This window comes from Mauremys reevesii, linkage group 12 (genome assembly GCF_016161935.1).
Source record: "Mauremys reevesii isolate NIE-2019 linkage group 12, ASM1616193v1, whole genome shotgun sequence".
Classification (NCBI taxonomy): domain Eukaryota; kingdom Metazoa; phylum Chordata; order Testudines; family Geoemydidae; genus Mauremys; species Mauremys reevesii.
Genome location: NC_052634.1, coordinates 6,618,427 through 6,634,086, shown reverse-complemented (window position 1 = coordinate 6,634,086; position 15,660 = coordinate 6,618,427). Strand labels below are relative to the sequence as shown.

The following is a 15,660-nucleotide window of genomic DNA, read 5'->3' as shown; positions in this document are numbered from 1 at the left end:
GCTACCTGGAATTCGATTCCTCCCTCTCCACTGGAAAAAGGACCCAGCTCTGTTGTTCCAGGGTGGGGGCGGTGAAGCCTGCTGCTTAAACCACTAGCCCTGTCTGGAGTAGGACAGCAATCTGACCTGAGGGTGTAAACAGATCTCCCCCACGTGCCACCACACCAAGGCCTTCTCCAGGCAGGAGATTCCAGGCTCTTGTACAGCTCCAGCAGGGAAACAGTCAGTGCAGACAGACAAAGTCCGGATTTGCATCAGGGAGGCTCAGGCGTGATTGGAACCAGGCTAAGCTGCACCACTGCAAATCGCAGTCTGCAGCAGCTTTGCCTGCCCCATGCTGGGGTTTGCAATGGTGGCTAGAACGGGGACAAATCTCCCAGGCTAGCCTAGGTCTCACTGTCCCAAAGGGGCACAGGCGAGCTGGCTGGGATTTGCTCAGACCGGGACAGTTGTTTGTGCTGAGGGATCACAGTGCAGGGTCATTTCCCCACCCCCCGGCTGGTCTGCGTTCCAGCTCTCGGCCCATGAATATTTCACTAGCCCTGTGCTAACACAAAGCCGGCTGGAGGGTACATCTTGAACAGCGAGTCCAGGAGCTGCCACTTAATGGGTGAGTTATTAAAGGCAAACGCTGAGTGCAGGTATCAATAACCCTGCGATCTGCCTGGACTCGCTGGGAGCAGGCCGGCGAGGAATGTACAGTTGCATTTTTCTGTTAATTTCCTGCTGTAACAGCCAGGCCTGATGGCTCCCAGTGGAAGAGCCGGCCTTCCGAACCCAGCTCTCTGCTGCGTGTAATAACGAGTTTTAATGGGCTACAGGAATATTAGCCAAAAAATAACTTCCCTCTGCTAGGCCAGCTGCAGCTGCAAGGGCGGGGGGGGGGAGCACCACCAGGTTCCAGCACGGGGTGTTTCCTTCTGATAAGCCTTAGGCTGGCTCAGGAGGTCGGTACTAGTAGCATCTGCACAGATAACCAGATCCTCCACAAAGCCGCTCTAATCCCTGCTCTGCTGTGGATTAGCCTTGTAGCCTTGGGCAGGCCCTTTAGGCTCAGGGTTTCATCAGTGGCCTCTAAATGTGGGGGTCTCTATTTTGGGGTGCCTAATTTGCAAAAGTGCAGAGCACCCCCACACCTTGCAGTTCTACCTGAATTCATTAGGTGCTGCAGGCACTGAGCATCTCTGGAAATCAGGTGTGTTGGACTAACGGTGGGCACCCTGGAAAATGCCTCAGTTTCCCCAGCGAAGAGGGTGGGGGAGGAGTTAGCTAATATTCAGAGTTAGGAAGTGCTGTGTAAGTGCCGAGAGGTGGGGGTGGGAGTTCGCCCACACAAGGGCTGCAGCGGCATTAGAGACAGCCATCTCCCAAAGGAACGCAGACCTTTGGAGTGGCTAGAGCAGGCACTGAGAGCCAGGATTCCTTGGTTCTAGTCCTGGCTTTGGGCGGGGTGTTTTCTACTGGCTAGAGCCGGCGAGGTTGAGCTTTAGGGCTCCCAGCTTATGTTGCTGACTCTGGGACAGGGGTTGTCAAGTGTTTAGATCAGGGAACTGGAAGCCAGAACTTCATGCCTCCAAACTGTATGCAAGAACAGTCCACCCACTAGTGAAATGCAGCCACCTCTGGGTTGAAAAGCAGCGGGTGCTCACCCGTGCATATCCGCCCAACAACCCAGGACAGGACATGAAGGATAACACATCCAACAGCCACTGCACTTTCACAGACCTCAAAGCATAATTGATAGGAAGCCGGATAGTTGTGGCTTCCATATCGTTACGAGGAAATGTTACCTAGACCCATAATAACTGAAACATCCTCCTTTCTGGGTCTTCTCTCTCTCTCTCTCCACTTCTAGACATACCCTGGAGTGTCACATTTTGCAGACATGAATAAATTAGCCTCCCATCCACCCTTGGAGGGTAGGTCTGGATCATCATCCCCATTTCACAGCTAGAGAAGCTGAGTCACTGAGAAGGGAAGCAACTTGCTCAAGGCCCCCCAGACTATCAGATAAGGGGGCGTCTGTGCCGAGCCACATGTCTCCGCATGCTCAGAAATTTCTGCAAAGCCTTCTGTGGGGGGTTGAACTTTTCCATGCTGGGCTAAGTTCAAAGGGAGAATTCGCTTTGGAAAGCTAGAGCAAAATCTAGCCACTATTTTATTATATTATTAATTATTAGTAGTATAAAAGGGTGAGGGGAAAGCTTTTTCCTGCTGGGAAAAAAATTAATTAATTTCAGATTATTTTTTGTTCCCTTCCATACAGCATAACTCAAAACCCAGCTGACTTGTAAATGCTGAAGCCTTCCTGTTTGCTGGGTTCTCCCCGCTGCCCAAGGCCTGATCTCTGTTTGCAAGAACATATATAGAAACAACAGATACCAGTGAGTGAGGGAAGCCAGCTCTGAAAGAGGCTGGAGGGCGGGGATATTGACCGAGAACTCGGCCGGTTTGTATTACCTGCTCCTTTTGTTTCACACAACCGGGAAGCGGGAGGGAGGGGGGGAGGAAGGATGGTGCAGGGGGGCATTAATGCAAACGACAGCAGTGGCTGCGTTTGTGCATGCTAGTGGCCAAAGCTTCCCCAGTTGAACGTTAACTGTGTGTTACACCCAAGCACACCCCTGACACACCATCCCCAGATCAGCCTGAAGTGTCTCCTCCTCACCCTCTCTGGCTGTGTGCAGGACCAGCACACTCTCCTCCCAGCCACCTCTCTGCCTACTCCCACCAGTTCTTCATCCTTGTCGGTTCTGCTCAGAACTCTCCTGCTAACGCTGCAGGTTCCCTGCTGATTAGAGCCTGGGATCTCTGGCTGCAGGGCTTTCCCCCGTTTCCAGTGGGCCAGAGATGAGCAGAAATGACATTCAATCCCCGTATCCCTGTAGGGAGGTGACCCTCCCCCAGTCGGCGCACTCCTAAGAACGGGGCCGTGGGCAGTTTGGTTTTTGCAAAGGAGACTTTAATGTGCAGAGTCAGGTTCGTAGTGCAAAGAGTTAACCTTAAAACACACAGCTTTTCTGGACAGCAAAAAACAGCCCCTAAAAAGGCAAAGACACTGACTTTTAAAACATCAAAAAAGGTTGGGTAGGAAGGGAAGCAGCAGTGAGCTCTGGGAAGAGAAGTCCCCCAGAAAGCCTGATACGAAACTCTCGCCCTCAGGGGACTGCATTAGAAAAGCAATCGCTCAAAATAACCCCCTGAAGCAGGGCAGCCAGAGAGCAGCAGTGAGGGAGCCAGCTTTTTACAAAGGCACAAATCGGGAGGGTCTGGCTAACTTTACAAAGGGGAGGCGGGTTCGCTGCGCAGGCCTCTGGCTGACTCCAGCGTCCCAGGCGGACGGTTAGGAAGAAGCGGAATAGCCTCGGCTGTGCTGGAGCAGGTGGAAAGCGTTACGTACAGTTACGGACGCTGCACCTCCCCAAGACCCTAAGAAGCCTCCTCGGCCAGATCCTCCTCAGGCTGAAATGGGCGTAGCTCTCTGCCCATTTACACCAGCTGACCCGTGCTATTGTATTAGATTGCGCCTGTGCAACTTGTGGCATGAATAAAATAAACTTGGGCTTTTAGCAATGCAGCTACTCCCCACTTCTTTTTATTTGGTATGGTCTCCCCCGCCCAGCCAGTCAGCACTAAGGCACTGGAGCACTTTCTGAAGAGACAGAACACATGTACCACTGGGAGAGAGCTTTGGCCCAGCCCCGCAACCACCATTCGAGACACTCTTGTGGTGATTGGGGGGGGCGGAGGGTTGTACAAACTCCAAAAATCATTCAGACCGTTTCCAGGGGAATTCACAGAAAATAAACAATTCTCCCTTCGGATTTCAACATCCCCCAGAAGTGTTTGCCAATGCAGGCGAAGCGGAAAGTGAAAGGGACTGGCCAGACGGAGAGGAAAGCAACATTTGAAACAAACTGCAGCGGGGGGAGAAGGAAACCTTTCTTTTAAAATAGCAAAGTAAAAGATTGTAAACACAAGGACCGCAAGCCTGGCTGTGGGTTGGATTGGACCTCTGGCTGCGGGTTGGATTGGACCTCTGGCTGCGTGGGTTACAAGCGAGGGCAGAACTTGATTCAGTGACATCTTGCTTTTGCAAGATTTCAAGTGTAAGGTGCTCAGAAGGGGCAGAGAAGGATATTTTTCATCCCCTTGCCAGCGGCATCACGCAGCAGCCATTCAAATGCTGGTCTATGATTCTTTTTTGAATCGATCAGAACCTGAAAGCTGTGTCATTTTATGTCTCAGTGGCCCACTAGCAGCACTGCTCCCTTGCAGCGTTTGAGGTTAGAAGCTTAACCTCGCAGGTTCTGCATCTCACCCTTCACGCTTGTCTGCCAGGTGACGCTCCCGCCCGAAACATGGCAACTCTCCGCCAACACCTGGATCAGCCTCCCTGAGACCGTCAAGCACACAAATATGGGTGGTCTCCTACAGGCTGTTGTGTGGCGTGCTGTGCCTTGCCCCTGGTAGAACTCTTTGGTTCTGGCCCCCATGCAGGGGCCGCCCCATATGCTAACGCCTTAGAGAGACCGGGGTAAATCCTGCACCTAAAGAAGTCAATTTTCCCATTGCCATCAGTACAGCCAGCATTTCACCGTGCGGCTGTAACACCGTCCCACGAAGTGCTTGTAACTATTCAGTTACATTCACACCGACTAGCCTGCATCTCGTTATGACACAGAATTCTGCAGTGTAAACAAACTCATTTGATCCTCCCCAAGTGCTCTCTGGCCTTAATACAGGGCTTCATTTGGGGTCAGACCAACCATCAATTATTTATTAGCTTGAGAGAGAATAAAAACATCCCTCAGACTCTTGTATTGTGGTCCAGGGGCTCTTTCCAATTTAAGCACTGACGATTAAATTGATTCTGGCACTCTTATAACCCATCTCAAGCATCCGGGAACACGAGAAGGTTTTAGTTTAAATATCTAATTGTCGGCTCACTGATCTCTTGGAATTACGCTTACTGGCAAAATGTTGACAGGCCCTCCAGGCCTCCCAGTGCAGACAATACTGCTAAGTTTCACTGCAGGGGGATGGTGAAAAGCAAAGGAGAGCTCAGCATACGGTTCACATTTCAGGCCATCGGTAAAACACAACGCTATAGAATCCCACTCTAAATTACAACCCCTATATGTGCAATCACAGCTTCATCGCACATCGAAAAGCACTTGCTCCCCAGAACCTGCACGTCTTAGAGGTCCAGCATTGGGATTTGGAGCTTTTCCCCCTCGGAGTCCTCTCCTTCAATTCCAACCCAGACTGGGAGACAGTGAAAGCTGTCACAACGGGTTGGCTCTAGAGCAGTCTCAGTAAAGGCCATGGGTTGAGTAGGCCACAGAGAATCAAGTCCCTTCTAAAGGGGACCCTCCGAGTGCGGAGGGAGGTACAGTGAGGTGTGGATGCTCACATTGCTGCTGTCCAAGCTGGACCTGTTCTGTGGATAAATGGAGGCCTTCAGTCTCCATGGCTGTTAAGACAGCACTACATTCATGAGAAGAAAATCTTCAAAAGGAAAAAAAACCCACTCAAACCCCTCCCAAAAAAAAGCTGTGCAAAGAGTCTGGAATGTGCTATCTTGCATAGGTGATCTGTGCTAATTCCATGCTAGTGTATCCAAGGAAGTGCTGACTTAACTCTACTGTAAGTTAAACTGGGAAGAGTTTGTGTTCTCCCCAGTAGCAACATTTGGCTTCTAACTTGCATCTCTCGAGGAGGCGGGGCCCTGAGAGAAATGGAGAAAATGAGCTTGGAAAATCCCACAGCCTAGTAATTTTCTCCCTGCATTACCAGCTTTTGAAGGGGAAAAAGGAAAAATAAAGACCCCAGATGGCACCAGGGTCCAAAATACTGTGACAGTTTCCGAAGGAATGATTAAAGATTGCACAGGGTGTGCTTCTGCAACCAAAAGCCACATAGGCCTCTCGCTGTGGAGATCACTAGCCAGTCTTTCGGCTCAGGCTTGAAAGATGCACTTGCCCACTCGTTAGGGGCTGTAGCTGAGATCCTCAACAGTATTTCAGTGCCCAACTCCCACTGAAATTGATAAGCAATTGAAGCCTAAACATCTTTGAGAATCTGGGCCTGTAAGCCTGGGGCACCAGTGTGAAACTGACAAGACAGCACTGTGGTTTGCTGTGAAACTGACCGAGACCTTGTCAATTTCACTCTGCTGCTGCAGGCTCTCAGCCACTCAACTCCCTTCCTGCCTCCCTACAAGAAAGCAGGAGGGTAAATGGGCACAAGAAGAGCTCCCTCTCCCTAGCTGAGAGAAGAGGAGCAATGCCAAGATTTTCAGGCAGTCACTAGCCAAGCCTGCCACAAGAGCCCTCCCTTGCTCCTAACAGCAGGGTTGGAATCCCAGAGTTTGCCCTTTCCTAACAGCTGAGTTTCTTACCAGGGCACAGCCTCCATCTTTCATAGAAGACTTTGGCTAGGAAGTGTCTGGATCCTTTTTCAAGCTCTGCTTTGGATACTCTGTATGATGAGCCAACGGAGGAAGAGTCTGCATTCCGGGCAAAAGTCCTTGAAATATGGAAGTTTCAACTGCCAAAACCTTCCGGTCCATTATTGAGATCGGCTACTGTGCTTTCCAGCGGCAGCGACAAGCGAGTTACACCATAGTATTAGTGAAACGAAGCTTCTAACGTTCTCTCTGTTTTGATGCCATTGTCGGTTCTTTGGAAAACTCCAGGTGGCATAGGAAGTGCTGAGCTGCTGCTTGGTACCTGGCACAGAAAGTAACACCACCGTGAAGCTGGGGTCCCAGGATTCTCCTGTGCTGGCTGGCACTACGGGTAAACCCGGTGGAATGTAGATTAAGCGACACTCCGAGCTCACAGGTACACGTCCAGAGTCTGCAGTATCATCTGCCGGCAGAGCGGGCAGTTGCGCTGGTAGATGGCCTGCTGCAGTAAGATTTCGGTGCATTGTTGGCAGAGGCACAAGTGCCTGCAGGGCAGGAGCAAGACTGTCTTGGTTTGGTCCTGGCAGATGACACATTTTTTACGTTCTTCTTGTTCTTTCAGGAGCATCCACGGGTCGTTCTCCAGAGCGACATCCTCGCTGTCCTCCTCCGAAGCATTCAGCTGCTCTTTCCTCAGAGCTTTGGCTCGTGATGTGCTTGGTCCTTCGCCTGGAGGCTGGAGGCACTGCCCTGCTGTGGCGTTTCGACCAGAGGCTGGTTGCGCATTTGATCCTTGCTCAACGTTCGGGCCATGTTGGTCCCCATGTCCTCTGGCTGCCAGCTGCTGCACCTGACGGGCACCGGCTGCACCCTGCTGATTGGCTCCAGGCAGCCCTGGTCTTCCCTGATGAGCTCCTCCAGGAGCAACTCGCCTATGAACGGCTGCAGCTGCACCTTGCCTGCCTTGGATGGGCTCTGCACCTTGTGGTGCTTGATTGACCTGTTGGTTTGTTGCTCTGCCTCCTCCATTCCAGTTGGCCATTTGGAGACTCCAGCCTGCTACCCTGCGCCAAGCGTGGGAGCTCACAACCATCCCCAGCGACAAGAGCACAATCTGATAGAGGCGCCAGATGTCCCTCCGCAGGCGGTGGTAGGAAGGCAAGGTATTCAGGTATCCCAACACATGGTTGACCAGCGTCCTTGTCAGCTCAGGGTTGAGGACTAAGGTGCAGACTGTGACAATTAGGGCCAGCAACACTAGGCCATAAAGATTCAGGAGGAAGACATTAACCAGGAGCTTGCTCATGGACTCTAGGAGTTCGAATGCCAGCTGGCAGGGTGACCACACGAGAATGGACATGGCAATGGCACTGCTAGACATGTGAGTAAGGAAGGCAGCAAGGAGGTCTGTGACTCTTAGGAAAGGGCTGATGATGGAGTCCCACAGGACCAGCACCAGATTCTGGGTGCCGATCAGGCAGATGTTGATGATGCTGTTAACAAAGTAGGCGAGGAGGCTCATGACAATGGTAAACACTTCGCATACCTGCCTCAGGAGCGACTGGCCGGAGCCAACCACATTCCAGAGCCCTCGGTGCACAAGTTCCTTGCTTCTCAGGACAAGGTGCGAGAACAGGTTCCCAATCACTTTCAGACTCTCCAGGCTGGAGCAGAAGCCTCGGAACAGACCGGTGACAGTTTGGACAGAGCTCAGGGCCAGGCAGCAAAGTGCCTCCACCAGGTACACCAAGGAGAACAAAGTCCCATTCCAGCAGTGGATCACACTAGCCACCAGTGCATTGGGAAGGTTGTAGATAAACGTGATGAGCCAGACCAGCACTGAGACCAAGGTGGAGACCAGGAAGAAGTTCACGTTGAGCAGGAGGCCCAGGAAATCCAGGGCCATCCCTATGCCGTTGATGACCAGGAACACTAGATCCATGGCTCGTGCCCTGACGAGGGTGGTCCCGGCATGAACTAGAGCAGATGGGTTGGAGAAGAAGAGAAGGGTCAGGCTTTGATTGGAAACGCAGGGGGATGGGGACGGTTCCCAGGGGATGGGGAGGGCCCTGCCATGCAGCTGGGGGAGAAGAGACTAAATGTGCCTGGGGAGGTGAGGTGGGGTGGGGGTCACTTTAGTGTTTCAAGGTCCTGGTGGAGGGGAGCGGGGGTTCCCTTGCTACCAGACTTGGGGAGAGGACTCTCAGACAGGGGTCCCAGCAGGGGTAGGGGTTTAAAATCCCTCAGGATTGGGGGTCCTGTGGGGGTGAGGGTGGGGGGGGGCTGGCTGCCAAATATGGGGGGGGTCTCTGGGTCGCAGGGGTCTGTTTCTCAGGGGGAGGGGCTCTGTCTCTAATCTGGGGGTCCCCTGCGGTAAGAGTGGGGGAACCTCTGGGTTTGGGGGTTCCTGCCTCCCCGCACCCCCTTCCTGTCAGCGGCGATTCCTTTAAGCGCCCCCCCGGGGGGGCGGGGTCACCCCCTTGCGGGGAGGGCGCGGGAGTGCCGGCTGGGCGATTCCATCCCTCCGCGGCGGGGGGAGCAGCTCCTCACCCCGCTCTCCCACGGGGGGGGTCCCGGCTCGCTTCCCCCTCCCCCCGCGGGGGGGTTAGCCTTATCCACGTCCCAAGGCTTCCTCGGCTCGAATGGGCGCCACCATCTTGAGTGGGCGGGGCTGGACGCCGGCCAATGGGAGGCGAGATCCGCCCTCCTCGCGCTCTGATTGGGCTGTTTGAAGAACTCCGGGGGGTGTTGTTTACGTTCCGACGTAAGGGCGTGGCCTATGGGTCCCGAGGCTCCTTTGATTGGCTAATTCTGGCTCCGGAGGGGTGGTTGGGGCTAAAACCACGCTCTGGGCTGAGGATTTAAAGGGACAGTGTCCTACCCTGGGCAGAGGGGTGGCTGGGCTGGGCTGTGTCCCAGTGACCTCGGGTAGCGCTGCCACCCCCAGGCGGAGTGTGGGCTCACGTCCCGGGCGCCCCCTGCCCACTGCGATAGTGGCTCAGCCAGTGGTGCAGCTGGATCAGGATCCGGTCTGCAGACAGTGGCCGGGGCCAGAGGAGGGTGACCAGATGTCCTCATTTTATAGGGACAGTCCCGATTTTGGGATCTTTGGCTCCTATTACCCCTCACCCCCGTCCTGATTTTTCACACTTGCTGTCTGGTCACCCTAGGCCGGATGCTTCAGCTGCAGTGACCAGAACAGGGCAATTATCCAGTGATCCATCCCCTGTCGTCCACTCCCAGCTTCTGGCAGTCAGAGGCTTAGGGACACCCAGAGCACGGGGTTGCATCCCTGACCATCTTGGCTACTAGCCACTGATGAACCTATCTTCCATGAACGTATCTATTTCTTTTTTGAACCCAGTTGTACTTATGCCCATCACACATCCCCTGGCAATGAGTTCCACAGGCTGACTGTGCACTATGTGAAGTACTGCCTTCTGTTTGTTTTAACCCGGCTGCCTATTAATTTCATAGGGTGACCCCTGATTCTTGTGTTATGTGAAGAGGTAAATTACATGTCCTTATTCACATTCTCTACACCATTCATGATTTCATAGTCCTCTGTCATATTCCCCCCTACCCCAGTTACCTCTTCCAAACTGGACTGTCCCTGTCTTTTTAATCTCATTCAAGGTGAAGTGGTCCATTAAACCCCCTGCAGTCATAGGACAAAAAGAAGGGGTTAGTGGGTTACAGATGGTTGTAATAAGCCATAAATCCAGAGTCTATGTTCAGTCCATGATTTTCGTTGTCTAGCTGAATAATGAATTTAAGCTCCCAAACTCATCTTTTGAAAGTATTGTGTAGGTTTCTTTTCAGGAAAAGGAATGGTCCTTGAATGATCCCTTACAATATGTGCTAACTACTTATGCTAAACAATCTGTTCCACCTTGCATTTTGCTGTGACACTTAGCAGTTCCTTTCCCAGACCTGAAGAAGAGCTCTATGTAAGCTCGAAAGCTTGTCTCTCGCACAGCAGAAATTGGTTCAATAAAAGATATTACCTCACCCACCTTGTCTCTCTAATATCCTGGGACCTACAGGGCTACAACTACACTGTCTGTTTAGGTGTAAATTAAGTAGTCTATGGTTCACAATGGGCTTCCATCTACAGTCTGAGGCGAATGCTAATGAAGGATTGTGAAATCTTCAAAAAAGAGGAAATTAACAGGAAGAAGTAAATAGCGGGTGTGTGGGACGACCTGATGTTCAGGTGAACATCAAAGGTCTGTTCTTGAGTATTTGGGAGACACCCTCTGGGATTCTTCACCTAGGAAGTAAACTGGCAGTGAGTTGGTTTCAGAAAAAGTGGATCTCAGCTAAACTTAGTTGAAGATATGGGAGAGAACTTCAGGGGAGAGAACTAACAAGTTTTCTCCCTGTCTAAAGAAGTTTAAATTTTAGATCAAGAATGAGTGAAATGATGTTGCTTTAAATGTAACCATGCATTGCCATTTCTCACACTGGTTTATATTTGAATCTCTGTTCTTTCTTAAATAAATTTCCTTTTTGTTTTATCATTGAATTCAAGTGCTGGGTATGATACAGACGGGGTGGGCTAAGGTAAAACTAGTAAATCGGGACACATTGTTCTTTGGGAACAGAGGCTCTGGGATTTCTGTGGGTATGCAATGATCAGGGGCTGGAAACCATAGCGGAGTCACGGGCTGGGGTATGTGGATTGTCAACCTACAGGGCAAAGGCACGGCTGGTGTAGCCCAGAGGAGAGTGCTTGAACTAACATCCAGCTGGCACAGGCAAGAACCGCACATGCTGGAGGCAGGTGGCAACAAGGAGACTCACAGCCCTGGCTGCCCCGAGAAGCGTGTCAGTGCCTCTGGCAGTTCCTGGGTCACAACTCCCCTCTATTCCCCTGGTTACACACACATCCAAAAGGTAGGGAATGGTGCCTCCCTCCTAGTCCCCTAGGTCTCCTTTTATTCCCCCGGGGGAGTGAAGGCAGCCCTCCATTTATTCCCACCCCCAGAGTTCCCCTTTACTTCCCCCAAGACAAGGGCAGCTACCCCTCTTTATTCCCCTCCCTGAGGAGAGGTGTCTTCCCCCACCCTGCCCTGGGAGCCCCAGCCACAGATCATGACAGGACATGTAATTGCCATAGTATGGCCGTGTCACAGAAGAGGTGCCCCTGATTGTACCAGACCGTGCCGCAGCAGGACCACGGGCCTCTCACCTCGGCCATCCTGAGCCGCTGCCTTATCACTGCAAGTTCAATACAAATCCTGACGGGACCGATTTCCCAATTCTCAGCCCACTGCCCTTATCGAGAGCCCGTTCTGCCTCTTGTTAGGGGGGGTGGTTAAGCAGCAAGCATGAACTGGGGAGAAAGCAAAGCAGACATTAAAATTGCTTTGCTTTTAATCATCTCAACACAAGAAGAAATTATTATTTTTAACATCTACAGACTGATGCTGCCAAAGTTCCCCTCAAATGGCTGGGACTGGGGTCAGCCTCGGGTGGTCACCAACCAATCCAAACTACACAGGCAACCTCTCATGTCCTGCAAAATCTTGCTTGCTAAAAACAACAACAAATCCAGGAATACAGCTTGGGGAGGTGGGGGCAGAATCCCTGTGTTGCAACATTTTGCATGTTCTCTCCACATTCTTCACCTCTCACCCCTGAATTCCTTGCCTTTCCCCTGTGCAAAATATGCCGGGGAGGGGAAGCGTTGCAGAGGGAAACTAAGGGGTTAATTGTGATCCAATGTCATGTGCTAGAACAATTTCTCGGCTTCAGTTTTGTCCTGCAGTGCAAACTGCCACCTCTAGCAGCTGCCCCTATCACTCCAACCCTGTGATTTTCACCCCTGTGTTGCCTGGGCTGTCCCATTGCACGGCTGGGGTTGGGTTTTTCCATGATGCGGAGATGTTTGTGTTCTGTTTACACAGGTGCCCTTTCTCCAAAGCCCCGGCTCTCTGGGAGAAGCAAGGTTTTAATAGATTTAACAGAATTTATTAGGCCTGCTAAAACCAGATACCTCAATCTCAGGGCTGCTTGTTAGCATGCTGTCCTGCATTTCTTCCCCTTGCCCTGAGTCTGACAAGCCCATCTCCTGTAGCATTAAGGTTGCCAGATAGCAACTGTGAAAAAATGGGACAGGGGGTGGGGGAGTAATAGGAGTCTATATAAGAAAAAGTCCCAAAAAACAGGACTGTCCCTTTAAAGACGGGACATCTGGTCACCCTGTGTAGCATCCTCGGCTGAGGATTAGAGAGTATGCAAGATGCTGATGCGAAACAGCCAGAGGGCAAAGCTTAGCCCCATGGCCAGGGACAACTGCCCCAAGGTAGCTTTCTCTGACCCCGTTGCTGGTTCAGCTGAGCCTCCCTGGGCTTCAAAGCGCCATAGCTAATTAAAGAGCAGGAGTATAGTCAAGTGGTTATCACAGATCTGGGAGTCAGGACTATTCCCAGGTTCTATTCCCAGCTGTGCTGCTGACATGCTGATTGATCTTAGGGCAAGTTACATCCTCTTCTCATGCATCAATTTCCCCATCTGTACAATCTGGGGATGTTTGGATCTAGGATCATGGTTTAGGCTTGTCTCTAAAAATGAGGCTCGGAGTTGCTTTACATTGTGGTTGAAAGGGGTGCTCATGAGGGCTTGGTGTGATGGTTTGTTATTGTAGGGTCTGTTCAGGAGCTCTGCTGGCATTGGCATCAGTTTAGAAAGCATTTGTCTTGGGAGGGGTGAGAAATGGGGAGCTTTGCTGATGCACATAAAGAAAGGGGGAGGTGAGCTTTGAAGCTCTCATGCTGGTCTGAGGGCAGCTGGTGACCGAATTGTTCTATGGAGAATGGCCTTGACCTGTGCCATGCAGTTCTAGGAACACCGAAAAGTGGCACTGGCTCTGCCCTGCTGTGCATGGCCCCTCGATGGCCCATGTGCCGCTCAGGCGAGTTTGCAGCTGCTGCCGTTCCCACTGTGCTTGGGAATATTTTCAGCCTCAGTAATGTCAGTCGGTGCAGGAGGATGTGTCTGGGGCTGAAGGGAAGCCAGCGAGCCAGGTGTTTTGCTACGGGGGTCCCAAGTGTGATCTCCATGGCAGGACTCCTTGTATTCAGTGTCTGCTCGGGGGCAGGTTTGCAGAGTGATTAAACAAAGGAGGGAGAGCTGATGAGGTGGCGGGGAGCTGCCGCCGAGGCCTCTCTCCTCTTGGATCAGTGTCTGAGAACCTGCGGGGGGGCGAGGGGGGCGGGGAGAAAGGACTCTGCAGCTTCTGTTTCCATGTCTGTATGGCCAGTAAGTTAAGATGAAGCAGAATCAGAGGCTGCATTATCTGCTGGACTTCAGGTTGGTGGTGTGATGGGTGACCCAACAGAACAGTGATCAGAGGCCTGCAGGGGACTGATGGGAAAGCTGGATTTCCAGCATCGGGGGTCATGTGACCCCAGCCTAAAGGACTGGGGCAGAACCAGGGGGTAACCGCCAGGGCTCGATGACCAGCTGGCATTCTGTTCTGTTCAGGTTCTCACACCAAGCCCATCACCGTGGCATCTGAGCTCATGGGCACCAGTATTGTCATCCCAGCAGCGTGCTGCAATCTCTGGATCTCCTCTGTGAGAGGGTGATGCTCAGCTAGCTGAAGGTGAAAGGGGGAGGGTGGCAGGCTCGGGGCAGTGCCTCAGGCGAGCTGGCTTCGATGTATTGTTCCGATCACCAGCGACATGAGTGAGTTCTCATCCTAGTCACAGGAGAGGTTTGTGCTTGTCGCAGCATCCTTGCACTGTCGGGCACAACTGGCAGTGACTGATTAGAGAAGCAAGAATAGCAGGAGAGTTGGGGTGAGTGGGAGGCCAGGCCTGGACTACCAAGGGGGGCTTCAGGTCAGGATCGAGGTGCCCTGGCAGAGCTGTGTGGAGGACCCAGGACTGGAATAAGAGCAGGTGGAGTTTGAGGTGTATTTACAGAGCAGGGGAAGGAGCGGGGGAGCTTGCACATTGCCTGCCTGCGGCATTGCCTGGCTCTAGCCAATGTTATCATCTTCTCATCACAAGTATTACATTTATGGCCTGCTTCCAACTGCTCCTGCAGTCAGAAGAACCCACTGTCTCTGGGTCTGGCAGCAGAGGCTCAGCATTGGCTGCTGGGAAGGATATTTTTACTTTAATTCCCCAGTATCCAAAATAAGCCCCGTGCCACCCTGGCTGTGCCAGAGGCTCACCCCAAGGGACTGTACTGACATTCCAGCCCCTGGTTCCCAACACAACATTCCCCTGTCCCCCACTGCAGGTTCAGAGGTTGCACAGCAAACTGCAAATGGCTCCTGAGCTTCCCCTGGAGATGCATTCCAGGCCCGTCAGGCTCTGGAGCCAGTGAGGACAGGCTGTTAGCTCTGTGTGCGAGACCCGGAGCCCAAGGCTTTTTAAGGAAGGGGAAAGCAGTGAACTGGATGAGCCATGGGAAAGTTATTCAAGGAGCTGGCTGCTGCACTCCTGGCTATGAGCAATCCGGGGCCCGCAGCTATTCAGCCCTAGGAGCTGTTCGGCACTGCCACTCCCTAGACTGGCCAAGAGGTACCAGGCGTTAGGAGGCATTGCTGGTAATATTGACAGGGAGCGTAATCTACTCAAGCCCAGGACTGAGGGGTGGGACTCCTGGGTTCTCTCGCTTCTGGGAAGTGGTAGTGGTTACAGCTGGGGGCTGGAAGGCAGGACTCCTGGGTTCTATTTCTGGCTCTGCTGCTCGGTGACCTTGATGCAGGACGCGCCACCTCTTCCACTGCCTCTGTTTACCCAGCTGTGGAACGGGGATAGTGCCGAAACGTGCCCAAGCTGTTGAAGTGTTTTGCCATCCTAAAGGGGAAAGGGGCTTGTGACGGGCCGAGTCCAATCTAGAAACACTTTGTCCAAATGAGCAGTGTCCTGTCCCAGTACTCCGCCCTTCCCTCGCTGTTTCCCAGACTTCACTCACCAGCACGGCCGCTTGCCCCAGGGCTCATGCCAGCCCCTGAACAAACCCAAACAGCGCAGAGTTAACTCCTCAGCGCTTTTTATTGCTGGTCACTTGTCTTAATTATTGGAGCAGCAAAATCTACCCTCTCTCGCCCCTGTCCCTCTGGATCCTCCACTCTCCTCCTCCCCAGGGTTCCCTTCTGCTGCTCAGGCTTTCACCTTGCACGCCCCATGTTTGGATTTCCAATTTTTTTAAAAAATCTGAGGCAGCCTCTGTCAGTTTCATTCGCTGATTTCTTCGGGCCCCTGAGCTGGGGAAACGGGAGACGA

At 52.4% G+C, this 15,660-nt stretch overlaps 1 protein-coding gene across 3 annotated transcripts; it reads right to left on the bottom strand.

Moving 5' to 3' along the window:
• Nucleotides 1-2,940: 2,940 nt before the first annotated feature.
• On the bottom strand, nucleotides 2,941-9,107 carry RNF26 (ring finger protein 26). Of its 3 annotated transcripts, none has more exons than XM_039496772.1 (2): nucleotides 8,963-9,107; nucleotides 2,941-8,389 (listed from the first exon to the last, which is right to left on the bottom strand). In XM_039496772.1, the coding sequence occupies exon 2, from the start codon at nucleotides 8,352-8,354 to the stop codon at nucleotides 6,843-6,845; it is 1,512 nt and encodes a 503-aa protein (XP_039352706.1). In that variant the 5' UTR covers nucleotides 8,355-8,389; nucleotides 8,963-9,107; the 3' UTR covers nucleotides 2,941-6,842. The 3 variants fall into 3 exon arrangements, with proteins under 3 accessions (XP_039352706.1, XP_039352708.1, XP_039352707.1); XM_039496774.1 differs by lacking the exon at nucleotides 8,963-9,107 and adding an exon at nucleotides 8,834-8,922; XM_039496773.1 differs by lacking the exon at nucleotides 8,963-9,107 and adding an exon at nucleotides 8,802-8,921.
• Between the last annotated feature and the right edge of the window lie 6,553 nt (nucleotides 9,108-15,660).